This window comes from Amia ocellicauda, chromosome 9 (genome assembly GCF_036373705.1).
Source record: "Amia ocellicauda isolate fAmiCal2 chromosome 9, fAmiCal2.hap1, whole genome shotgun sequence".
Lineage (NCBI taxonomy): Eukaryota > Metazoa > Chordata > Actinopteri > Amiiformes > Amiidae > Amia > Amia ocellicauda.
The window spans coordinates 29,699,957-29,726,011 of record NC_089858.1 but is presented as its reverse complement, the minus strand read 5'-3'; the positions used below and the strand labels follow the sequence as shown (position 1 = coordinate 29,726,011).

The window sequence follows — 26,055 nt, the reverse complement described above, 5'->3', positions numbered from 1 at the left end:
GCATGAAGAGAATTCAATAAACCTTTGGTTTGTTGGGAAGTACTGTGGTTATCTATGACTATTATATAATCTTACACTAAAAGACAACCTCTCCTACTCTGCCTCTTGTTTCTCTTATTGGGGATTTCCAGACCAAGTAATCAAAAGTGCTGTTCGGGTTGTCTTCCCTGATTATTGAGTTGTAAAACAAACTTTAATGGTTAACTTACAAATGACCTGCCCAAAACCACAGGTGGTACTTAAAGCAGCTGTTTAAATATCCTTTGAAAACACAATTGTAAATCTTTGGAAAAAAGCCTTTGATAGATGCCAGCTGAGTTTAAATGTATTCTTCATTATAATACATGCAGTTTACCACAAATAGTTTAGAAACTCTATTAATCCAAGCAGCAAATATGGCTGGGCTGTACTATCCCTTCACCTAGTAACTGTGTCAGTACGTCATGTATTCTTTAGGGAAAAAGACACCTTTGGGTGCAATGCATTGTTTATACTAAAATCTGCACTGCCCTCACCTCTTAAAAATGTAAACAAAGCTGACTCTTGTCTGTGCTTTTTCTGGCGGGGATAACAAGGTTAGTAACCTATGTAAGCACATTTCCAGATGATCAATGTTTTAAAATGGTCTCCTATTAATGAAAGGCTTGGAAGCTGAAAGGAATTTAACCAGCTGCGTTAACTATACCTGTACTAACTTGATCTCTGTCGTAATATTTTCCCCTGTACCTCAAACTGTTGGCCTAGCATCCTCACTTGTATTAAATGTACCAAAGAATCCAGTCAGGTGATACTTCTTGCATACATTGTTGCTTGTACTTCTTTCACATTTAGACAGCGGCTGTTAAACTAGGTTATCTGCAGTGTCGTAGCCTAGCAACAGAAGGACACATCTGAGGTGTCATTTGCGTGGCGTTCTGGGAACAATTGCTCAAGGTTTGCTTATTCAATGTTTGCTTGAAAATGATTCCGCCCAGGTTCTACGTATTTTTATATACACTCCTTGTGTTATTTTTCCTTTACGCCTGGCTTGTTATAGCCATAAAACAACTGGAAAACACTGCCTTTATTTTGTTTAATGCAGAACAAATACAAATACAAATGATATTGAATATTGAAGAATGCAAACAAATCATATAAGACATTTAATAAGCCTTTCACTAAGTACCATAAGTATCACTTCAAAAACTAATTTGTATTATAAAAAAGAAAACACACACTAGTGATAAAAGCTCTTGATGAATTAGTTAATGAATTGTTAATTTAAAACATAATCATTGCATACTTCAAATCTCTCCCAAAATAATAATTTATATTTAGGTTTACCTTATTGTCTTGAATCTTTTTTCACATCAAGGCACCAAAATACTCATTTATTTATGTATTTATTTATTTATTTGTTTGTTTGTTTATTTATTTATACCATGCATTTATTATGAATTTATATAATTTTTGTACAATTAATACTTTATAATTGTTTCATAAACTTGTAGGTTATACATGAGTTTCCCAGTGGGATAAAGAGCAGTTAGCCAGACGGGACGTAATATCGCAGTTCCAACAGGATTACTGTTTAGCCAGACTGCTGTTTTAATGCTGCTGGGCAGAGCACTGCAATAGGGTCAGGACAGACAAAGCATTCAGTATGGGAACAGTTACCAAAGCGGGCAGCTGATTCACTGCTGTGTGCAGCCAAGTTTACTGAACAATGTGTAGCCACCCAAATCATTACTTTGTCCTGTTCAATGCAAGGAGTCAAGGTGGATAAAGGCCAAGCTATCAGGTTCTGCTTAAAAACACACTCATTATATATGTTATTATTATTATTATTATTATTATTATTATTATTATTATTATTATTATTATTATTAAGTAGTAGAATAAAATCATGTTAATGTTAATTATTTTAATAAGCTATTGATCATGGTAATAAACTTATTGTCCAGCCACTGGAATTGAACTATATGTGTTATATCACAAAATAATTGTGATATATGTGTTACCTATTCTTTTTTATGTATTTGTTTAATTTTACAATGACTGATATTGAAACCCAACATTATGTCACAAAATCTGACCAAAAGAAATGTCTTTTAGGTTTAAACATAAGTGAAGACATTTTTTTATTATTATTATCTTTATGCATTTTGAATATTTTTTTTTTTTATTGTAACCTACATTGAAAGCCAAAAACGTTCCTGCCGTATTGCCAGAATACTGTAGTAATGGCCACTCAATGCAATGAAACATGAAAGAAGAAAAATACAATTATTTAACCATTTGATTAATCTCAGCTTTGGACATATATCCCTTTGTTACCATTTATGCCTGATAGAAGTAGTGTCCATGACTGTACACGCAGTAACCGAAGGTGATATGATGGAGAAAACATGTTGCAGAAATGAACATACAGTTAATGTAATGCAAAATAAAATGTAGGCCCTAATGTAAAGTTTCCACAGTTTCCACGCTGTATGCTCGTTATTTTAAAAGGAATATGCCGTTTGTCATTTAACTAAAATAAACTTTATTATTCTCTGTATGTAGTTATTTGTGCATGTTTCTCTGAAATAAGTTACATATCTACAATGTAATTATAATGTTATTTTACAATGTTTCGAACGAAATCCCTGCAGTCTACAAATTTGTTCTGGCACAACGTGACAGGGTTGTGTTCACTTTGTTGGGACTGTCATTTGGTTAGCTGGAGCATACATTTAAACGTAACACTGTGTTTGCGGTCGATAATGACAATTCAATGTGAATTCAAAAACGAGTTTCAAAGTCTTGAGACGTTTGGACGGTTTGAACTAAAAGAGACACCGTAGTTGTAGTAGAATAAACATGGCAGCGTCTGATAGCGACGGCGAGGAGGATTTTGTTTCTTATGGAACTCCTTTAGAGCCCCTCGAAGAAGGTGAATATATATATTTTTTGATTTACATGTAGTTGTAGAGGATATAAACATGCATTAACTTTCGCCAGTAGAGCTAAATGCGTCTCTGATTAAACGCTGTAACTAGTCCATTGCATGCAAGACCTCCGTAGTATCCATATAAACACATACACAATTAGAAGCACAATCACGCAGACTATTTTAAATACAATAACCTATTATTACACGGTATAAGATTTTTTTTTTTTTACAGTGCTTAGTAAATATAGATCGTTATCTTCAAAATTACTTGGTTCTGCTTACTTCGCTATTCTTAACCAAGCCAAATTAAAGACCTGCGAATTAATTCATACTCGTTACGTAAAGTTGTATTCGGTTGTGCACTATTGTCATATTTATTATTATAATTCATAATAAAGTGCTCTTTGCGCTCCTGCACCGGAGAAAAACCCCTTCTACTTCCATTATATTTGCACTCCATCTCGGCCTAGAGAAACAGACTTGGTACAGCCTGTACGTCTAGTAAGCCATTACAACACACAGCATTACTGCTCATTTAGGTACCTAAGGATTTTAATTGAGACAGTGATTCATTGTATTCTTTTTTTTTAAACAACAGTTTCGTTAAACGGTTTCTGTTGTGAAATTATGTCTAGGTATTTGATTGCTACTTGCTGTTTGACTGTCTGTTTTGGTCATCAGCTGATATGAAAGCTATATCCGTCAATATGCATTGATATTCTGACAAAGTACAATTTGACCTTTGATTAGTTTTAAAGCTAAGATGCATTTCAAAGTTTAATGCTAGTTAAACTGATTGATGTTTACTTGGCTAGGTTCTCTCTTATGTGTGAATAATATATGATTAGTAAATTATCCACATGCATGATGATAAAGAAGACTAAGAAATGGCCTAAACAGAGCATCCAGAAATGGTATCAAAGCCTATGTATCTGATCTTTCTCTTTTTCAGATGAACCTATTAAAAAGCCGGTGCCCATACATGATCAGACGGTCAAGGATGAGAAGGGCAGGTACAAGCGTTTCCACGGAGCGTTCACCGGAGGCTTTTCAGCTGGTTACTTCAACACCGTGGGAACAAAAGAAGGTGTGGGAACATTTCTCTTGTATAGGGACAGGTGTTTTCCACAAATAGCAATTATTTAACATCTAATTGCAATAATCCCTCCACAACAAAAAAACACAAAGTTTACCTGTGCACTGATAAACCAAGTTATTCTGTGGGTTTTTGAGATCTTTAAAGAGAATTCATTGGATTGAACAGCTAGAATGTTTTTAAACAGTGTTCGATGTCAAAAGCAGATATTGACTTCTGGTTTGTTAGGAAAATAATGTACAGAAGAACTCAAATGTTATGCTTTTAAAGTACTTTGTCATACAAGATTGGAGATACTGTTGCATTGTAAGTGGTGCTGCCACTGTTCTTGAAGACAGCCCATAGTGTAGATAAAAAAAAAAAAAGCAGATATCTTTTAGTACAACTTCTGGTCCCATCTACAGTCATCTGGAGATTATATATAGATGCCAAGTGAGACTGCAACTAATCATTTGCTGCTTTCTACAGTATAAGAAAGAGATTTGTGTTTTTTTTAGGATGGACGCCTTCAGTGTTTGTTTCCTCGCGGCAGCAGAAGGCAGACAGACAAGCTGTCAGACCTGAAGACTTCATGGATGAAGAGGTAATCATAGTGCTCGTTAACTTCTCTATATAGACCCATGTAGGTTGGGAATAGGTCTGAGGTCTTGTACCCTAAGAACTGAGATGTGTGACTGAAACAAAGTGGGGAAAAGAAAACTGTTCAGGTGAAACCTAGTTTAGTAGTGACTAGGGCTGATACTGGACACAGTATGACACAGTTCTGCAGGTTTTGTAGACATCTTTACACAGTCAGTCCTTCTACACCTGGAACAAATGGTAAATTTGACCCAATTAAGAAAACACCATATTTTGCCAAGTTAACACCCTTGAGCATAGAGTTAGTGATCCAACACAATTTAAATAAATGTTCATGTGCTGAAACAAACTAGCGATAACATTCCAACAGGGGAAACTCTGTTCGATATTCATGCCATTGTGGAATGACCATACAATTTTAAAATGCCTAAAGGAGGAACTATAGCATAAAACAGAATATATCTGGTGTTATTTATCTTTAGGCATATTTGCATACATGTTATAAATAACATGAAATATTTGTTGAAAATATGACTGAAATCCAGTAAGTGGGGTGGGTGATATCACATACAAGGGTGTTGATTTTCCAGAGTCAATTATTTGAATAGGGCTCTCAATAAATCCCAAAACACAACACAGAGTCCCTCCTAATTTGAATATTTTTGAGTCCCAGCCAAGTTACTGGTAATCTGTGGAATTTGAATAACAGCACACTTTGCTGTCCTGTTGACAGGGTTTATGGAGAGCACAAACACCCTGATTTATTGGGGTCTTAAGCTCTATCCAGCCCATACTGAACAGATCTGCTCACAGAAACCGCCTGATTTCTCTGTCCTCATGGACTCGCAGGTTTAGGTTTAGCCCCCCCCTTGTAGATTCTCGATGTGCAAATATCTTCAAGATATCTGCTGTCTCCCCTAACTAATTTGAAATTCATGTAATCCATGGAGATTTAAGTATTTCATGGTGGCTTTTTTTTTTTTTTGCAGGATCTTAGTGAACATGGAATTGCACCCAGGGAAATTCTAACCAGAGATGAGTTTTCATCTAAAAGGAAGGATGAAATCGGGGACAAAGCGCGCACTCTGGCATCCCTGTCTGCTCCCATCCCCGGAGACACTTTGCTGGAAGAACTCGTCACCCCAGCCAGGTAATTGTCTTTCAGCTTGAGGAAATTCCTCCACACACAGCGATGAATGCTGCTCATATTTCAACGCTTGCCAATTTCTAGACCTGTAACTTCCTCTTTTTCTGTTTCATGAATAAATGTGAAATCACACACAACATTTTTGGTATTGAGAAATTGACATTTTTGTCTGAACAGTGAGAAACTCTCTCTGTCTACACTCTGTCAAATTATCGGGACACCCGGACCATCTCTCTGAAATCCTACTTATGCAAAACTACTTAGACCATTGCCTAATGCAAAACATAAAAAATAAAACTAACATCCATTTGAAAACATTTTTTTTTTTAGTTAATACTATTACTCAGCGTTTTACCTTGGTAATGGAGTGCGTATTTTCCTCTAAGTCAGAGCACTGGATTTGAATATCTGGGAAAAGAAAGAGCCAGCCAATGGAAAGATGCAGAAAATACAGCAAACAAAAACATTGAAGCACAGACAACAATACAACTAAAATTAAACACTAATTGTGCAAAGGAACAAAGCTAACCCTCTCAAACATGCATTTCAGTTTCACTTCCCGCCATATCAGATACATTTTGTTCCAGATGTTATCACAGTCAGAGAGATAGTGACCTGTGATAGGATGAGAATGTGGTTAATATACAAAAGGTATTTTCCAAAAGACCATTTTTAAAAGATAGTCATTGACCCATTAAAATAGATTTGAAATGTTCTGCCCCGAGAATAAATGGTTGGGGTTGTTTTGCTAAGCACAAACAGGATATTTAGTAATGGCAAAACATTATCATTCTCTATAAAATCCATCAGACTGAGTCCATGAACCTGTGAGAACTTAATATAAAGCAAAGGAACCTGTAGTACTGACAGGCAGACTGCGTAGCAACCTTTCTATTTATATTTCAGTTTAAGAGACAAACCTGTCAGCTGATTTTGAAGTGTTGAAGATCTGCATACCAGACTGGGGGGGGCATACTCCTTTGTAATATGCAGCATAATCCGGTTAACTATATTCATCTTTTGCCAACTGATGCTTTGCTGTTTTTCAGTCCCAGCAATGTAAATAAAATATAAGGAAAATTATTTTACAGGGGTTCTCCTTTTTGCAGGGGTATTACTTAAAAGGATTGATAAGGAGAAGAGTATTTTTTTCTTATTCATAAGTGAATGGTCTTAGCCTGGTGTTTTCAGCTTGTGGTATTGAAGAAGAGTTGTAATTTGAGTGCTGCCGTGATTAATCGCGTCTATAAATCATCTAATTAATTGATTGACAATCCAAATTTTCTCTATTTAATCGAGCAGATTTTTTTTATAATGACTGGTGATTATACCTTAACACTAAAAGACCCGGCATTTTGAACTGCCTACAAGAGCCAAAACTGCTCATTTTAACCAATAGCTCTTTAAACTCTGGTATAATAATGAAAAGCAAACGATCGAATAAAACTAGCACAAATGGAGTAGGGGATTTAAATGGAAATATGAAAATAAAAAATTAAAATGATTGGTAAAATAAATAAAATGAAAGCGCTTTATTTGTTTCTAAACGTGGACACTGCACAGTCAAAACAAAGAAATGAAACCAATGTTTTTGTGGCGTAGCCAAATCACTGTGTCTACTGAATCTGACTACAGTTGTAAGAAGACACTTGTAATGTTGTGCAATGCGTGTGTTTTTCAAGCACATGAAAGACTGCAGACAGGTAGAGATTGTGACTTGAACTTGATTTGCGTTTATCCAGCTAAAATGCCGTAGGCATATTTAATATATATATTTATGAAAAGTCAAGAATGGGTATCCACAGTATTCAGGAGCACAGAGTAGTTCAAATTAAATGTATCAAACTGACCAGCTCAGCGCTTCAAGTGTAGAAATTATAATTGTGAATCATGAAAGAGATCACATTACAAGAGCTACAGTACAGTATCTGCGTACAAATGGGAAGGTTACACTGAAGCCTCTAATGGGAAAACTGCAGACTAGCTTTGGATTCAAACTGTATTCGGAAGGAAACCTTGAAGAGAAAGTACAGGCTTTCTGTTTCATTTGCAAGTGATGCTTTTCTTACAAGGGCAGTGTGAGTAGATTATAATTTGTGTGCAAAACATCCATTTGCTGTAACGATTATAATTTAGTTTCCTGATTCATTATTTCATTTTTTTTTTTTTTTTTTTTTTTAACTATACATTTCAATTTTTACATTTCCATTCCCCTTCAGCGTTGTTATACTGTAATATCAATGCCTAGTATTTAGTAAAGTATTACCGTGTAGCACAATCACTTAAAGACTGTTACTACCCTCTTGGCTGTTACTGTTATTGTGATCTCCCAGCTGTTCATTAAGGACACCTAATTCATGCGTTTTGTTTGTTTTTTGTTTTTTGTTTTTTTGCCTCTCAGGATCTCGGTTGGGGTTGAGTTGCTGATGAAGATGGGGTGGAAAGAAGGCCAGGGAGTGGGGCCCAGGGTTAAGAGGAAGCCTCAGAAGCAGAAAGCTGGTAATTACCCACCATTGAGACTATGGTCCTGATGATCTGAGCTCCAGTCCAAGTTCACCCTGACATGGCTGCAATGGAATCTTGAGCAATGCTTGAGTTAAATTGTGCATTGCTGCTTTTCTTGCACATCTGGGGAATGCAGCCTCTCTCGTCTTTTTGTATTATCGGACGTTGTAAAAAAAAAAAAAAAAAAAAACATGTTTTGGAACTTTTTGTTCGCTCTTTGGCTCTTATTTTAAATTGGTTAGTTTGAGATGGTTGACATTGCACAGGTTTTCATAATTTTTCTGCTACTTCCCAGGGTTTTCCTGCAGCTGTTTCATGTTCAAAACCTGTCATGTTTTTTCCTTCTTGAGTGCTGTGTTTACAGTACACCGTTAAGCTCTGTCAAACTCAACGTGTCTTTTCTCATCTGCGTTGTTCTCACTACAAAGACAAATGGGGCTTTATTTTTCTGTTCCCTGTTCCTGTTAAAAAGCCCTAGTTGTTATGGTGTCAAATGGACCTCCTTTTATGGGTCAAAGGGCCAAACACAAGGCATCTCACACCCTCCATGTACAGAAAAACGATTGAGACATATTTCAACCTTTTACTGTCCATCAAAAGTCAAGATGTTAAATACATGAAGAAGAATAAGACTTTTTTTGAGAACCCTGAAAATTGCAGTTTTTTTCCTAAAATGATTTCACCCAACGAAATCGCTTTTCTGTTATTTTGCACAGTTTCTCTGTGTTTCGATTGATTTGTAGTAATCTGAATGACCTCATTGCATAACAGGATGTTTCCATAGCATACCACAGACCTCAGAAATGCAGCTTACTTCAAAAACAGATTGAGCTGTCAATTATTGTGCAAGGCCTTGAAGCCTGTTCTAAACCACCCTTACCAAGGTGCACTATCCCTATAGGATCTGATCATTTGTTATATGCAGGATAATACAATTATCTTTGAATAATGACTGGCTGAGTTGTGCAGTCCAGTCCCATCTGTGTGTATAGAGCTGCATCAAGAAACCCTTCATGGTAAATAAGCTTGTGTTTCTGGTTGTACAGATCCCAGTGTGAGGATCTATGGATGTGCATTATCAACCAATGGATCAGAGAATTCTGAGGTAACCCAGGCATTTTATTTTGCTCCTGAGACCACAGCCTTTTTCAGATAACAGCTGCATCCTGAACAGCAAAATACAGAACAGACTCAACTTAAATGTGCTTTGCCAATTCCCATGTATTTTCTCAGTGATAGCATTGATTTTTTTTTTTTATAATATCCAACGTTAGTTTAACGTTTGCGCTAGAAGCCACATTTCAAGCTTGTTATCTACTGTATATGCTTCTGCTTGTGTTATGGGCAGTTTAATTGGTACCATACATGTTTGTTTTTAGCAAACAAAATTCACTGTATTTTGTATACTTTTCCCCCGAAATGGAGGATTCTATTTATTTGATTACGAAACACAGTGAATGTCTTAAAGAAAGAAATAATCCGATTCCCTTTTCTTTTGGGTGACCAGCAGGACGAAGGTGATGACTACGCTCCCGAAAACGTGACATTTGCTCCGAAAGACCTCACCCCAATAGACTTCACCTCCAAAGATGACCTCCATGGGCTGGGCTACCGAGGGCTGAACCCACAACAGGCCTTGATGGGTGGTGCGAGAGGAGGCCACATAGACCTCTTCAATCTGGACTCTGACCGGGCCACCAGCCTGCTAGGGGGGGGCAAGCCAAGTCACAACAGGAGAGGAGGTGTCTCAGGACAGGTAGAAGCCCAGGCTCCCTGCATATGCATCAGAAACAGGGATTCATACATTCAAGAATGAAATGAAAGGTTTCTCCATATAGATCCTGTGGATTTGGACACAGTTCAAGGGATTGTTTGCATTGAAATGTATTTGAGGCTTTTATCTTGAATGGACAGATATTTTACACCTTATTTGTATTACAATAACAAATTCTAGAGTGCGTAGCTTTTTGAGGAAAGTGCAGTAAAATAGCAATGAAACATGGACTCTGTTTCATGTTCTTAAAAGAAGGTTATAACAGATTCTAAATGATTACATTTAAATGATTGATTCTTGCTTCCTTAGGTGTTTTGCAATGAGCTTGTCCTTGTGACCCCATTGTTTTGATGACCAGTATACTACTTTGAGTTAAAAGGACTGATAGCAGAAAATGGGAAATGAAAAATGTCCAAATCTGGAAAAAAAAAATATTTCAGTCCACACAGACCACCCTGTGTGTTTTTAACAATGGCAATATGTAAGTGAGATCAGCCGTGTGTGAGGTGGGGTCAAACATGCTGATCTCACTTACCTATTGCCATTATTAAAAACACACAACACATGTGATGAACAGCTTATACAACTCCTAATTGGAACGATCACTTTCATCGGTATGACCTTAATAAATATTATAGTGAGTCCTGCAGCTTAAATTTAGTTACGTGTTACTTCCTTAAGAATAGAATAAACCAAAACATCCCCCAATCATGCAAGACAATTTGAGTTATTATTCATTTGAAAAATATTGACTAATCAATGTCTTAATTTAGACCCAGCATGGATGACATATTTAACTTATCTCTCCAAAATTCAGGCATTTGGGGTTGGGGCACTGGAGGAAGAGGACGATGACATCTACCACAGAGACTCACTCTCTCGATACGACACTGTGATCAAGGATGAGGAGCCAGGGGACGGGCTGTTTGGATGGACGGCCCCGCAGCAATACACGGGGAAGAAAAAGGGTAGGGAAAAATAATTCTAGCCACAGAACTCACCCCCGTCCTGTTTTCTCCAGTAGCATTGCTTTAATTTGCGCTGCTTTGATTCCCAATGAATTGTGGATGTGCTGTGGGAAACAAAACACAAAAACACACCTGTGGTTGTCATTTACTAACAATGATGCTCTTAAAATCAACTGAATAACCTTGCTGGAGGTATCTTGTTTCAGTCTGAATCAGCAGTAACCGTAAATAGATCCCACTCTGTTTATTCACTTCAGTAAACCCCTATTGTGCCTTGTCTTGAACAAAAGCTTCCTGGATGCAGAAGTGTGAAGAATGAGTACTTTTGATAAGGGCACTTTAAAGAGAGGATAATGTGATTGTTTCAGACCTTTAAAGACTACTAACCAAATAGGTGAATCTATGGGTTCCCAATTTACATATACCTAACAACTCAAGTGTGGCAAAGTCTCAGATGTTTCTTTTAATTCTAGGTAGATTAGTTGAAAAAAACTCATCCCTTTGTTACTCTGTGAGCTCAATTTGTTGATTGTATGATGAGCAGCTAAGAAATACCCAATTTAATAATAATACAAAATAAAAAACGATTGTAGCTAAAATATACAAATATATATAAAATATACCTTTTGGGCTATTATTTAATTTAGTGTAGCTACTATAAGGAATTACTGGATTTGGTCCGACATTGATCGGAGGTCAAAAATCAGTAATGCCCATGCCTGTATTTAGTGTTTTGGTTTATGTTTTCTTTGCTTCCTCTGCAGGCTCTAATAAAGACGTTGCGTACATGGGGAAAATTCTGGAGGGTTTCACGCTGGCTTCCAAATCCACGTCTGCCAAAACAGTGGGTGTCCATTTTCAATTTTCCTCTGTGTCTCATTTGATGGCTTGTTTTAGACTCGCGTCAGCGGCAATGGCTGCTGCTAAATTGAATGCTAATCTCCTGAAGGTTCAGGGCCCGGTAAATTGTGCCCGTTATCAGGCCTGTCACCTGCTCTTTTGTTTTACGGTCACAGCTTCCCAGATCTGCTCAGAATGCTTGTCCCTGTGAGGTGCAAATAAAGCCGGCTGCGTATACAAGGGGTAGTAATTTCAAGCGAGCGTGACAGTTGAAGCACCATAACACAGTTGATGTATATGACTTCTTATCAGCACCTGCCTGCTCTGCCTGTGCTGAGAGGGGTTCAGGAGCTATGGTGGTGTGGTGTGTTACCTTTGCTTGTTAGGGCAAATTATGACTTAACAAATATTTTGCCTTTATTTATTTTAAACTAATGTACATTTATTAATAAAATACTGCTTCTAAACTAACATTAATTATAATTTGTGTAATTGAGTACTGTCATCAAGCATAATGTTACCTGCTTGCATTTTTCTAATGCAATTACATTTCTATCAGTGTAACATCAGTTTAATTTTTATGTTTTATATAATCAAAGCCATATTGTGGACACTTTTCTGAGGCTGTTCATTCATTTCACATGGCTGTTATCTCCTTTAATTAAACTGATCCAAATCTGCAAGCACTGTGATTGACATTTGCCATAGTTCTTGAGATGCTCGTAAAGTTATGATAATTAGTGTATTCAAAAAAAATTATTAGCCATGATTTTAAGAATGTAGCCTATTATTGTTTGACTTTGTTGTATTGTATTATTAATTTGTTAGATTAGTGGTTTTATTCCAGTTTAAAGATTAATTTAATATGAAAGTTATCTGATGTACCATATTGGCCTTCTTACTGTTCGGACCTGTTGTTCTGTAACACAATAGATAACTACTTTTCAGTTAAATGTTTAAATGCAGACAAAGAATGCAACTATTTATGAGAACTCAAGGTGTTCGGGTCTTTATTCCCAACAAGCTCTCGACAACACAATTGAGCTTTTTGTTGTGGTAAATAGTCAAGATCACACAATGGTCTTTTGCCATTGATTGGAGATAATCTCCATGACCAGGGATGGAGACCACTGTTGCAGTACAATAAGGGATAATTCATACAAGCACTTGATATCTAGTATGGCAAACCCATCCCAAGAAAGTCTCCCATGCAAAGCATTGGCTAATTTTTGTGTTTCAATTGGACATTGGAAAACACAACAGCCTGCCAACAACCTATTAAATGCATAGCATAGCTAGAGTATGTTATATAAACAAACATTTAAGACTGCAAATTGTAGCCAATATTAACAGAAAAGAAGTGTTGCCCCCCCCTGACCTTCACATCATTTACTTATTTTGATTGTTTATAATTTCTATACATGCCCCTCTTTTTTTTTTTTTTATATCCTCTTCAACTAGGCATTAATTTTAGAAAGCTCATCTTCTTATCTGAATGACTCCACAGATATATCCCCCTCCTAACCTGCCCAGGGATTATCGCCCAGTCCACTACTTCCGCCCAGTCCTGGACTTGTCCAGTGCCAGCCCTCAGGTGGCACAGCTGCTGCAGGCGTCAGCGGGACACATGGCCCAGGATGACCAGCAGAAAGGAAGACACCAGCTGGATGCCTCCCAAAGGAGAAACCTGCTTGGGGAATCAACCATGGAAGGTACTGAGAGCTGACTGTGTGGTTTGGAAAAGCCTACTTGATACCATAGTATCAATCTCCACTGTTTTTATCCCTGTCTGACTTCACTGCTTTATAGTTTTGTATTTTTTATTTAGTCAAATCAAATCTTCCCAGTTTCACTCTTACTGTTTTCTTCTTCCAATCACTCAATCAATGTTGTATATGCCAAGGTGTGGACACAGCTTGGGGACCTTACAGTTAAACTGTATCATCCATGTGACTAGCTTTCCCACATTACATAGCCATTCCTGTGGGTAGATGAGCCAAGGAGGACTCCTTTTGTGTGCGCAATGCCTGTAATTAGTCAGGTTTATTATCTGTGCCCCGGCACCTTTGTTGTAAATTTCCTCCCCACAGTCCAGCTACTTTACAGTGCCTGAACAAACAGTGATAATTACATGTGAACATGAACACAGTGTGTCTCAAATGATTTGATTACAGTAGTTGTGCTCACAAACAGATTATGTTAACAGTTTGAATGCAGTCAGAATAATGGTGCAGGCTGAGCTACACCCCCTGAGAATGGGTTTTTTCAGGGGTAAGTTAAGGGGGATGACGGTGAAGGCGTACATCTACTTTCAGGTTACACAAAGCAGTCCTGGTGAATTTTACAATAGCTCAGTCCTTGCATTTGTGTGGAATGTACAAGTCTGCGAGGAATGGAAACACAGACAGCGCAGGCTCCAGATGTTTTAGACCCCCCCCCCCCCTTTCTTTGTGGAGGAAACTAAAAGCTTTTTGAAGATCCATAATTCTTAATTGATTCTGTCAGCAGGATTTTGATAACGCTTACAAAGCTCAACTGATCTGATCACAGTCACCTCAAAGAAAACAGGCAGAAGGATGTGATTATAGGAGGCTGTGTGTGTAGCCCATGTGTGTGTTGAGATGAGTTTATTGACTAAGACCACCTGGGTAATGTTGAGAAGCCACCACATCTCCATGGTATCCCATCAAGCATTCTCTATATCTGCCTTCCCCTGACATGTGTATTTGGCTAGAGGATGATGGTCCCATTTAATGACTTCTAAGGTATTTGATTTTCTTGCTCTTAATTCTGACTGATGCCAAACGCACCACCTAAGTGACCTTCCACATTCCCCATTCCAGGAAATGATTAATTAGGGTGAGGGTTCTGTGTTGCGGTTAAAATACAGATCTCCTAGCTAAGTTATCACATTGGAATAGGGATGCATTTATATTTAGTAATTTCCCACTTTCTTTGGATATTTGATTTCAGATCAAGCACCTGTATTTCAGTTCTATTGTACAATAGCTAGAAACCTGTGAAATGCACAGTGCACAAATGCACTGTTCTGGAGAATAAAACAGTATAATATATGCTATTAGTGAGGTGCAGTTATTATTCTGCATTAGTAGCTACAAAACTGATTTTTCACAAACCCCAGCAGGAAGAACTGTTCCCGTTTTTAAATAACCATTTTTATTTTATTTTGCTAAAGATATTTGCACAGGGTCTCTCCAGGACCAGGGATGGAGAGCACTGTGCTGTTAAATGGGAGTTGTTTAGGTCTTTCCAGATGAGTAACCGCTCTTGATGCCTCTGGTCCCCAGGCCCCAGCTCTGTATTTGACCTCCTGGACAGCCAGGATAAGGAGCGCTTGGCGGGCATCAGGCAGGCAGCAGAGGCAAGGAAGGCATCAATGGTGGCGACAGCGGCAGCAGCAGCGAAAACCTCCTCCCAGCAGGCCCTCTCCAACCGCTTCGTACCCCCCGCCACCCAGGATACTGCCCTCAGCGCCTGGGAGGGTGTCTCCACGGACAGCAGTCCCACATTTAGACCCTTCGAGAAGAACCCCGGGAAGCAGACGCGCTACGACAACTACATCACCAAGCTCAAACAGGGCCAGAAAGGTGGTGCCCCTGCTCTGATTTTCATATATCCAGTTAGAGCTGTAAATTAATTAATTAGCCAAAGGTATAAACACACTGTTAAGGTGGTTATTTATCATATAAATACTCAACATTTCGTTAACAAAATATTTTATCAGCAATATCTAATGTCACATTTTAATCCTTTTAATAATTTAAGTGGCCTATGTGATATAGGTTCACTTCCAGTCAAACATAAGCAAGTATAAACATTTTGTGTATAAATTGGACAATATACTATACTTGTTTTTGTATCTTTTGGAAGTGAAAGTGTATTTGTAATAGTTGGCTACACAGACAGTCCAATATCTCAGAAAAAAAGTTAATGACATGAAACTAAAAAGTGGAACTTCCCCGATAAATTCAGTAGGTATGCAAATGCTGAATCTAACTGAATATTCACCTTTAAAAATGATTTAAGATCTCTTGGGACTATTATGTTCTATGTATCGATTTCTTTTTTGCATAATTGGAAATGTCAGCACCTGATATGTGATGGTGTGTGTGTTATCTCCCTTAGATGCCCTGGATTCCAGCCTGGATCCCCAGATGACTGAGTGGGAGCGCGGTCGCGAGAGGGATGAGTTCATTCGCTCTGCCATGCTTTACAAACCCACCAACTCCACCCTGGCCTGCAGGTTCACGCGCGGGAGACATGAGGATGACACAGACACGGTTGAAGTTCCGCGGGACCCGGAGGTTGGCCCCCTTGTTTTGCTGGACTTGGTGTGCTATGTTTAGGCCCATGGCAGAGATTAGCAGTTGCCTACTGGCATCTTGAATCTCTCGCAGTTGTGGTTCAGTTAAGGTGTAGTGTAGTGGAACTGTAATTTCTGTCAGTGCTTTTGAATTTGTAGGCAGCCTCTGCCAAATTAAGGGTTTTGTCCTTTGTCCTTGGAGTAAACTGGGACAGCAAACTTGCTTCACTTGGGGGGCAAACAGACTAGAGGCTTGGACTTTTAGAGGGATGGTAATAATAAGCAGATGTATTGTATTTCAGGTTGAATACAATGGTTTGATAATTCAGTAAAATTAGGAAGTGTGAATATAATTTAATTATTAAGGGTTAAAGAAAACAATTCCTGAGGTGCGAAATCTTATTGTACATAAAATGTGTTTTAGACTTTTGACATTACATGTAGTTTCAAAAATCGAGATCTAGTTTGAAGTGTTTGAGTTGGGCATTGGTTGGTTCCCCCCACAGAATGACGTTGGTGACAAAGAGGCAGCCGTGAAGATGAAGATGTTTGGGAAGCTGACGAGAGAGACATTCGAATGGCACCCCGACAAACTGCTCTGCAAGAGGTTTAACATTCCTGACCCCTACCCCGGGTACGTCAGCTGTCCTCAGCACATACTGATCACAATAGCTGTTTTGTGTAATTTTGAGGAGGCACGGGGCATTCTTACCACTGAGGAACCAAGGCATAAGAACCCATCAGAAAGTAGTTTGGTTCATTACATTCATGAGTCCCAACATTCATCCTTACATGTTTGTGATTGTAGATCAGTGCTACATGTGGTTATTAAATTCCCTTATTAACGCCTAATTAACCATAATTAACTTCAGTTAAAGATTCTGCTGAGCCAATACCCAGAAGACAAAGAGTTGGCACTAAAACGAAACGGAGTGGGTGTGGATTCCAATTATGGACACAATTACTATTTTGCTATTTTTAACAGTAGGAATATTAATCCCCTTACTGTTGGTCTGCTTAAAATGAATAGGAAGGGCAGAGTACACAGTCAAAAAGTACAGTGCACTATTTGCAAATATTACATACCTTTGATTACTTTTCAGGATCTCCAAAGAATGTAATATAATTTTATTGTTTTCCAAAGCTCTGCATGCTTCAGGGCAGTTTTAAATGATTTATAGAAGTAAACATGTGCCTTCCTGAAAGTACCACCAGCATTAGTGATGGTTATATATTGTAATGATGGTAAAATATTACTTTAAATGGGAACAATATTACAAAGGGTGTGTTTCAGTTCAAAGTAGCTGCAATAGGTCGACTTCAAAGCCTACCATAAAGTAAATATTCAGGAAAATGTAGTAACATATTTTTTAAACATTTGTTAAAAATCTGAAGTGAATTAAAATCTGCAGTCTTTGCTGTAAACCAAGTCAAACGTGTTTTATTTTCATTTGGTTTAATCAATGCAGACTACGGTACAATCATAAAGTATTGTTTTCTTTCTTTGTAATGTCTTAATAGGCCTTCTTTATAAAAATAGAACTGTGCAAACTATGCAATGGTCATTATGTATAGTAATTTAATAGAAAATATGAATATCAATTTCAAATTGGGAATGATTGTTTAAATATAGACAAATATTATTAAGCATTAATTATTAATTATTGTTATCATAAAATGTTTCTGGCACTAGATGTTTCAGTCCTAATGAGAAATGTTTGATGAAAAGTTCACAACGCTGTAGCACTGCAACTGATTCATTGCTGAAAGCCACAGAGAAGATTGGCCCATTTTAAGATCCTCTTGCTTTTGATTGATTCCCAGGTCAGGAATCGTTGGACTCCCCAAGGTGAAGAGAGACAAATTCTCTGTGTTCAATTTCCTGACTGTGACAGAGAGCAGGCAGCCCGCAGCCCGGGCACTGGGAGGAGACTCGTCAGCACAGAGCCTGCCCACCACCTCCAAGGGTACAGTACCGCACTGTACAGGACTGCACTGCAGCAACCTGAACTGTCTGAAAACAGCTGGAGAAACTGCAATGACCGAGCTTTAATGTCTCTTTGATGGATCCTGGCGGATCCTCAATCAAGTCATTGCTCAATGAAGTGTACACTGATATCTGTACACTTTGTTTTACGTCTCCTTTCGCAAGGAGTTTTACAAAATTGAAGACTGCATCGACATGATTTGTAAACAGCTTTAGGCAAAGTGATTATTATACTGTGATTTATGTAACCAAGTTGCTTAATTTATATTTTTAAAGGTGTGGTGACTGAATACATACAAGATAATTTATTTAGTGACTCAAATTGGGTTTAAAAAAATATTTTCTTTTTTGTAAATACCATTTATATGCAGCTTGTAAAGACGAATTAATTTGATACCCTGCAATTTTATTATACGTATGTGGACACATTTAAAGAAATGTGTATATATTTCCCTTGGTTCTCTTTAAAATACAAAAAAATGAAATGAACAAATGGCTCAGATATAGGAAAGTAAAATAGTTGAATACTGTTCTTTTAATATTTGATGTAGAAAGGGAAAAAATAAAGAAATTATTTGATTGAAATCCAAATCACAAATGTCTTTTGTGTGAGTTTGTGCACTTAAAAGTGATACAAACAAAGCAAAAGGTCCAGCTGCATATTCAAAGTACCCCAAACACCAGAACACACTGAAATCATTACTATTCAAGTGCTACTCCTGAGTTTGGGTTGTATATACTTTTTAGTTTTTTTATGCATTGTGGATAAATGATCAGTCCTGCATTTAGGGATTAAACTCTCTAACTTTTTTATTTTAATAATAATACTTTTTATTTTTTAAGCAGATGCCCCCAAGCCACCAGAGAACAGTAGGAAGTCCAGGTGGGATGTCTCTGCTCCCAGCACGGTGCCATTAGACCCCCTCAGTGAATTCCTCAGTGCGGCCAGGAATGAGGCGAGTGCAGGGGCTCAAGCAGAGAGCAAGCCAAACGCAGACATCCAGGCTGGTCCCACACAGAGCTCCGAGTCTTCAACACAGGTAAACATAAACACAATTCTGTCCATAAACACAACCTTGTCACAGACTGCGGGATCTAAAGACCGGCTGTGGAAGCAGATTTGCCCATGATTATTGTTTATTGTATTGTTGTTAAGGTTAAGTTAGTTGGCAATCGTATATAATCGCATATAAGGAGAGAAACGTATTCCCCCAAAATAAGTCCTAAAAAGAGGGTTAGGCTTTTGCACAGGGGCAGTGCCATTTTTTGATGCTATTTTACTTTAATTCACCCTATAGTATGTCACTATCGTGGCTATGTTGGTGGAAGCTGATGACATCACAGAAGCCGACTTTGACTTGTGATTTTGCAACACTGATGACGATCGAGTTTGAAGGATCTGTTAACTTTATTTACTCTTATTATGTAGGCAAGACAGTTATTTAATAGGTAATTATTTTAAAACCAGACTTACAAATCAAACAAACAGAAATATTTGACATTTATTTTAAATGATCTGAAAATGCTATTTAAATTACACCGTCAAGTCTAGAGTCAAAACAAGCATTGACATTGTGATTGAATGCTTTCTCTGTTGTGAGTAAATAGTCTACCATTGTCGCTTGGCAGATCTGTTCTTCAGTGTCCCCCTCCTCTGGTGCAAATAGTGTTCACAGACGAGTAGCAGAACTCACACTACTGCCCCTTTTTAATTTTGTTTGAAAAATAAATGCAAGTAATTTCATCTTATACACTGTTTTCATTCATTAAATTAGGAAAAACATTTAAAAATGATTAACCAAAATTTTATTTTTAAGTTGTATAACTGAGGACTAAGAGGAGAAAAAAAAAAACTAGATCATAATTGCATTCTTCACGGAAGGTCCTGAAAGTTAAACTGATAAGCTTTACACGGACCAAACAGCCTTTATATAGTGAATGTAAATGTTGTTATTGAAGAGTTGCAGTCTGGGGATGGATCTGACTCGTGTACCATGACATGGAATGGTTTAGTTGAGAGAACAGAGTACTCGGAAGCTACCATTTGCTTTACGTGTCAGCTAGTGAGTGCCAGTGAATGGAGTGGTGATCTCCCCGAGCCTCCTTTGTGGTCGTGGAGTAACACTGACGGACACCTCTGAGGAGAAATGCACTTCACTGTTATTCTTGAGACTGCTGCCTTTTAATTGCGATCTGGAACACAACAGTTTGCAAGCATCACAAGATATCAAAACACATGGAATCTAGCATGTATGTTTTAATCTTCTTTTTACCTTTTCTGCCGAGTACCCATTTGGCCTTAAAGTAACCCAATCTTTAAATACTAATGCACATTTTCCTAGGAATGTGGAGCTTGATAAGGAGTAGGGGATCAATCACAGAACATCTGTACCGTTAGCTGCACTGATAGTTGAAGGGGATTGTTTTCCTTCTGCAGCTCAGCATGTTAATACTCTCTTTTGTCTCTTCTCTTTGAGATGAAGGAGGAAGAAGAGGATGAGGAGGAAGACAAAAGGCCACCCATGGACCTGTTCAAGGCCATCTTTGCCAGCTCTTCGGATGAGAAATCTTCATCGTCCTCTGAAGAGAGTGAGGCAGAAGAGGATGAACAACAAGCTGGGTCCCAGGACAAGCTCCCCAACAACTCTGAAGTTGCAACCGTTGCCCAACCTTTGCCCTCCCCCATCAGCGAAGGTGAAGCAAGAGTAAAACTCAAACCTGGTACTGGAATAACCCCCTTGTCCCTTACTATTTTTTCCACTTGTGCACTCAGTTACTTAAATTAATTATTAACTGAACAATTTGAACCCTTTACCAACTCTCAATAATAAAAACTAATAGAAATAGCACTTAAAAGTGTTGATCTAGTAATTTATAGCTCCGCTGGAACAAAACCCAGAAGACACATGGGTATGCCAGGACCAGGGGTTAAGAACCACTGCTCTATTGCATCCCGCAGAACCCAGGATGAACCACCTGCTTCCTGAGAACAGATTGCAGATGGATTTTTTGTTTCTTTTTTAGTAGAGTAATAACCCACTTGAGGGATATCTTGAGTCTGCTTTTTCAAGGGGAAAGAGAAACCAATTACAAATTGTCACTTTTGATTTATTTGTTTCTGGAGCTCTGACCATGACTTGCAAATTGGGTTTGGCTCGGCGGGGGAGATGGAGAGTGCTAGGTGCAGCAGAAGATGCTGTCTCTTGCACAGAGCAGCAGAGGGACTGCATGGAGTGAGAGCAGAGAGAAATGGAAAGAGGCAGCAGACTGAGAGCCTGTAAGCCATACAGAGATGATGGCAGAGTCTCTCTTTGTCACCGAGGAGAAATATTTTATTATCCACACAGTGAAGCAGATAAGCAAAATATACCTTTTGCGTAGAACAAGGTGCCAGAAAGGACTGTTAAAGTGAAGAGTTGCATGCTGTTGTAATATTCCTGTTTTGGGATCTGAATAATTCTACAATTCTACAGTGTAAGGTTTTTATGGATGAATCTGAGTGACATTTTGAATTGCTTCTTGTGTACATCAGACACAGCGGTGAAAGAAATACATGTATATATTACTATGATGATGATTTTTTTAATAATCTTTGTAGAAAACAAAGCCTCTTCTATTGAACATCCTCCTCCTGCTGGATTTGTGGTACCTTCTCATCAGGGACTAGAAGAGGAAGAATTTGGACCCAGGCTGCCCCCTGCATTATCTTCTGGTCTGATTATCTAATTATCTTTATCTAAAGGGTACAGATCAAGGCCTGGCTAGCTTCAGATTGATCTTTGGACTTAAAAATAATTTTGTTAAAGCCAGACAAAAATGACCTCCTTTATTGTTATTACTAACCTTTTTTAAATATTGGAAGTCATAAACTGAGGCCCGTGACAGTTCTCAGGTACTGTACTCAGCATGCGTTGCAGCCTGGTTGGTCATAACCTTGGGCAAAGGTGTAAATCTGTCATTTAGTTCTATAAAGGAACTCCCTTCCTCTTTTTCTCTGCTTAGGACAACAGCTGATTACTTCTTTGACAAAGGAGGAAAAACACAAGAAGAAATGCAAAGAGAAGCACAAAGCAAAAAAGGAACATAAACACAAGAAAGACAAGAAGGTAAACTGAAGATCAATATTGGTGTTTGCAGAACTCTTCAGGGACAGCTTTTGAGATTTTTACCTTGCAAACTAAGACGGAAACATCTGCTTAGATAAGATAAGATTCCTTATTCCATATTGAATAGTTAAAGCTTACTTCAATACAGATTCTGTTAAAATGCATTTGGACGTTTTATAGATTGATGAATAGATTTATTGCATAATTGTTTTGTTCTGACTAAACAATTACTATAACACATGGGGGAGTGAAATGGTGTCTGGGTTCTTGCTTTCAGTGGGGTTTCAGGGTAGCGGACACAGAAGCAGTACATGAGGTGACACAGGGTGGATTGTATTATGTACAATGCCTGAGAATGAATGAAAACAAACACCCAACCACACTTCCTGTGTTCAGGGCCTTATCTGTAAAGCCGTGGCAGCTAGGATGATGCTGGTATTGCGTGCTGAGAGGCTTAAACCTTGTAACCTTGACATTGTGCTTTAGATCTACACACAACTGTAAGGAGTTATAACAGCAGAATAGTTCTCACCAGTTCTTAATTTCTCTGCTTCACACCGGCTCCTACTCACCATTTAGCCAGTGCTGTTGCGGGTCAGGTGATGCCAGGCAGTGTAACACCTCCCCACAGCCACTGGGGGATGCAGTGTGGCCAAGGTTTTGTCTGTAGCCACTGTACTACCACCAATCTGTATTTCCCCCCCAATTTGTTAGTGTTTTTTAGACTTTTACATAATGTAGCTCATTCCTTTTTATACTAGCAAGAAACAGGAACACAGAGAACGAGAGAGAGAATATACTTTTAAATTAGTGTGCTCATTCAAACATCTGTACTTAAAACTGAAGCAATGGAATTTGTGGACACAGTGCAGTTGTATTAATAGGCCGACTAAATTTATAAAGACTGTGTATGATAACCACAGCCTTGGGACAGACGCTGTTCTCTTTTCTCTGTGTATCTGCACCCCCTCAGTGCAACCAATCTCTGCAGTTGCGATGTCTCGCAAGTAGGCAGATGGTGTGTGGGCCCAGGCTGGGCTGCTGCCGGCAAGGAGATCTGTGCACTAGTTTCACCAAAGGCCTTTTTCTGTATATTTGAAGCACAAGAAGAAGCACAAGAAACGCAAGCACAAGTCCAAGCAGAAGAAGAAGAAAACTGAGGAGGCCAGCGACAGCTCAGACAATGACAGTGACAGTGATTTGGGGGAGGAATCTGGAGCTTTGTCAACCGAAGACCTGTTAAGAAGGTTAGTTGCATTTGCTATTTTTTGTTTGTTTACATGTGATAATAATTCACACAAAAAACAGATGGTAAGAGAAATCAAGATGCACAGCAGTGTTCTTCAAATGCAGATGTGTCCTAGATCACTGTTAGACTGTGTTGCCTTTGTTTGTGATTTTTGACTGGGAACAGCCCATGAAATGACCTTGCTCACACATTGGGATAGTTCATTGCTTTCATGCAAGCCAGAAGAACTTCAAAATTAAATGCTCTTGAGCTAATTTTCTGCCATTCCCAATAACCCTGGTCAGTTGCCACCATCTGCAAAAGTGGGTCCATTGCATCTGTAGTGATATTTTTCCCGGAAACTTAATCCACAATCTTTCCTACTGATGTTACTACATCCATAGATGATGCAGCGGACAATCCTGCTGCATGAATTTGAGTTTAAACTAATTAAGTTGTTGCAATTGATAAGAAAAGTCTCAACACATACATGTAAACAAACCCAGGAGATGGGTAAGAGGTTGCATGTATGACATCACATTCGTGGAATTTCATTTCCAACAAACAGTTCTCAATTCATTATCTCTTGTGCTCGCTCTCTTTCTTTCTCTCTCTCTCTCTCCCCTTGACCAGGATGAAGAGTCTGCGTGGAAAGAAATGACTAACTTTTCCTTGAAGTGCCAGCACTGCAAAATGTCCCGTCTCCTCTATGAGGACATGTAGAGCGCAGTTGCCATGTAACCTCAGCTCTAATGAATGTTAATATCAGATGGTTTTGCTCCGTACCTTAATCAAAAACTCCACTTCCCTGTAAATAAAGTGTTATGTTTTGTCTCCATTCGTGACCTTAAGACTGAATTTACCAACTTTTTTCAAGTTTTCCAAAAGCAGCGAGGCAGTGACACTTCTTGAAAGCTGGAAGTTATTTTCTGAACACAACACGTTTTTCAAACCATCTGTTTCAAACACTAACAGATAATGGGATTCTTTTTAATAGTTTTGTGGTGTCTATGTTGGCATTTTCTAGACAATTATCCACTTCATGGGCACATGTTTTTATGGCTTTTTAAATGGAATTTTGTCGGAAAGGTTAGACATGGAAGGCTGGAGAATGCCTTGCATAAAGAATGGGCACACCAGTAAGAGTGATGTTTGAGTGTTAACCGATACTTCAGCTTTTCATGAGGCCAGGAGGGGTAATAGGGAATAGCTATAAACAATTGTAAAGTGTTCAGCCCTTACAGCCAGTATTTATTAATGGAGATGGCATGCTGTATCTACCCAGGAAACATCACAAAAGTATTTTCTTCCGAACCCCTTTAGTTCCAGCCTGTTATGTATGCACTCGGTAACATTGTACACACACAGATTTTGTTAATGAAACTTAATGCAACAATTTTTTTCCTGTCTTGAAACTAAATTATTTCTTATGTTAGAATTAAAACTGGTTTATAAACAAGCATGTCATGTAAGGTATTCGGGGAATTATACAATAATATTGCAGTAGTTGATCATACAAGGTGTTTTTTTGTTTAATTTGTCAGCCTTTAATCTGCTTCATATATTTGATCTGCATTGACATTGAAAAGCTTTTCATCACAGCAGGCTTTCTTCAGGAAAAGTATTGGCAAACATTTTGTTCTCAGTGATGAGCTTTTCATCATTTTAAAAGTTGATTCAATTTCAGGATTTACAGTTTTACTACTGATTTGAAAATATGAATGTGCAATACTTATATTAAATAACAAATTTGGAAGTAGTCTGATTCTAATTTATTTAACATCTAGGCCTAATGATTTGGGCTAATTACCATAGAAATCTATTGGCTAGCACTGTTAATAGAATGCTGCTGTTTATCACATTTTGCTTTCCAAATAAAAGTATGTTTCCACTTACAACTATACATCAGGGATTCTTGAAAGATGGGACTTTTTTTTTTTCAAAATAAAAATCTCCTATTAACTATGTTTAAAATGTATACCAACATCTTGGCTAGCAAACCATGTAAAGGAACAACCTCCTGATGTATAATTTCAATAAAAGGTAAATGTTTTGATTTTTAATAGGATTTATGTCAACTCCACCAGACAAAATAAAAGGCTTATTTTCATATGTATTGTTCAGTAAGAATGTAAAGACTTAAATTGTTTAATCTGGATGTTTACTTATTTTGTATTTATACCAGTATATAGCAGCCTGGTACCAATGCTTTCTAATTTTGAATTAGTTTTTTTAAGATTAAGAGCCAAGAAAGAGGATTTCTTAGGTGAAGCACAAAAGGTATGTTAATAGTTCAACCATATGTGCAGAACAGCAGTCAAAATATTTTTGGGAGAAAACTGACTAAATGTCTATCTGACGGAGTTGTGTAGTCAATTACGGAGTTGACAAACCACTGACCGATGGTGAAAATTGACTTATTTGAAGATATGATGATCATACATTTTTAATTTAACAATTACAATGATTATAAATAACTCACCCTGTATACAAATTTAAAATTAAAACATTGGATTTTGGCTGTCCGTTTACAAAAATACAATCTCGAGAGGTGAAATTTTAATAATATGTGAGAGACTTTAACAGA

The 26,055-nt window shown here is 37.9% G+C and overlaps 1 protein-coding gene across 3 annotated transcripts; it reads left to right on the top strand.

Moving 5' to 3' along the window:
• Positions 1-2,827: 2,827 nt before the first annotated feature.
• On the top strand, positions 2,828-24,306 carry gpatch1 (G patch domain containing 1). 3 transcript variants are annotated; one of them, XM_066714028.1, is made up of 20 exons: positions 2,828-2,914; positions 3,867-4,001; positions 4,508-4,593; positions 5,579-5,739; positions 8,138-8,235; positions 9,288-9,346; positions 9,752-9,997; positions 10,833-10,983; positions 11,748-11,827; positions 13,331-13,535; positions 15,132-15,431; positions 15,970-16,148; positions 16,654-16,781; positions 17,972-18,114; positions 18,981-19,174; positions 20,612-20,855; positions 21,733-21,846; positions 22,137-22,240; positions 23,342-23,487; positions 24,102-24,306. In XM_066714028.1, the coding sequence occupies exons 1-20, from the start codon at positions 2,842-2,844 to the stop codon at positions 24,127-24,129; spliced, it is 2,874 nt and encodes a 957-aa protein (XP_066570125.1). In that variant the 5' UTR covers positions 2,828-2,841; the 3' UTR covers positions 24,130-24,306. The 3 variants fall into 3 exon arrangements, with proteins under 3 accessions (XP_066570125.1, XP_066570126.1, XP_066570124.1); XM_066714029.1 differs by having other exon boundaries at positions 9,749-9,997; positions 20,612-20,828; XM_066714027.1 differs by having other exon boundaries at positions 9,749-9,997.
• Positions 24,307-26,055: the final 1,749 nt, after the last annotated feature.

Excerpts from the sequence above, each read along its gene's own strand:
- gpatch1 (XM_066714027.1), top strand. The coding sequence starts at position 2,842 with ATGGCAGCGTCTGATAGCGACGGCGAGGAGGATTTTGTTTCTTATGGA. Across the intron at positions 5,740-8,137 it reads GAACTCGTCACCCCAGCCAG|GATCTCGGTTGGGGTTGAGT; the intron begins GTAATTGTCTTT and ends TTTGCCTCTCAG. Across the intron at positions 10,984-11,747 it reads ATACACGGGGAAGAAAAAGG|GCTCTAATAAAGACGTTGCG; the intron begins GTAGGGAAAAAT and ends CTTCCTCTGCAG.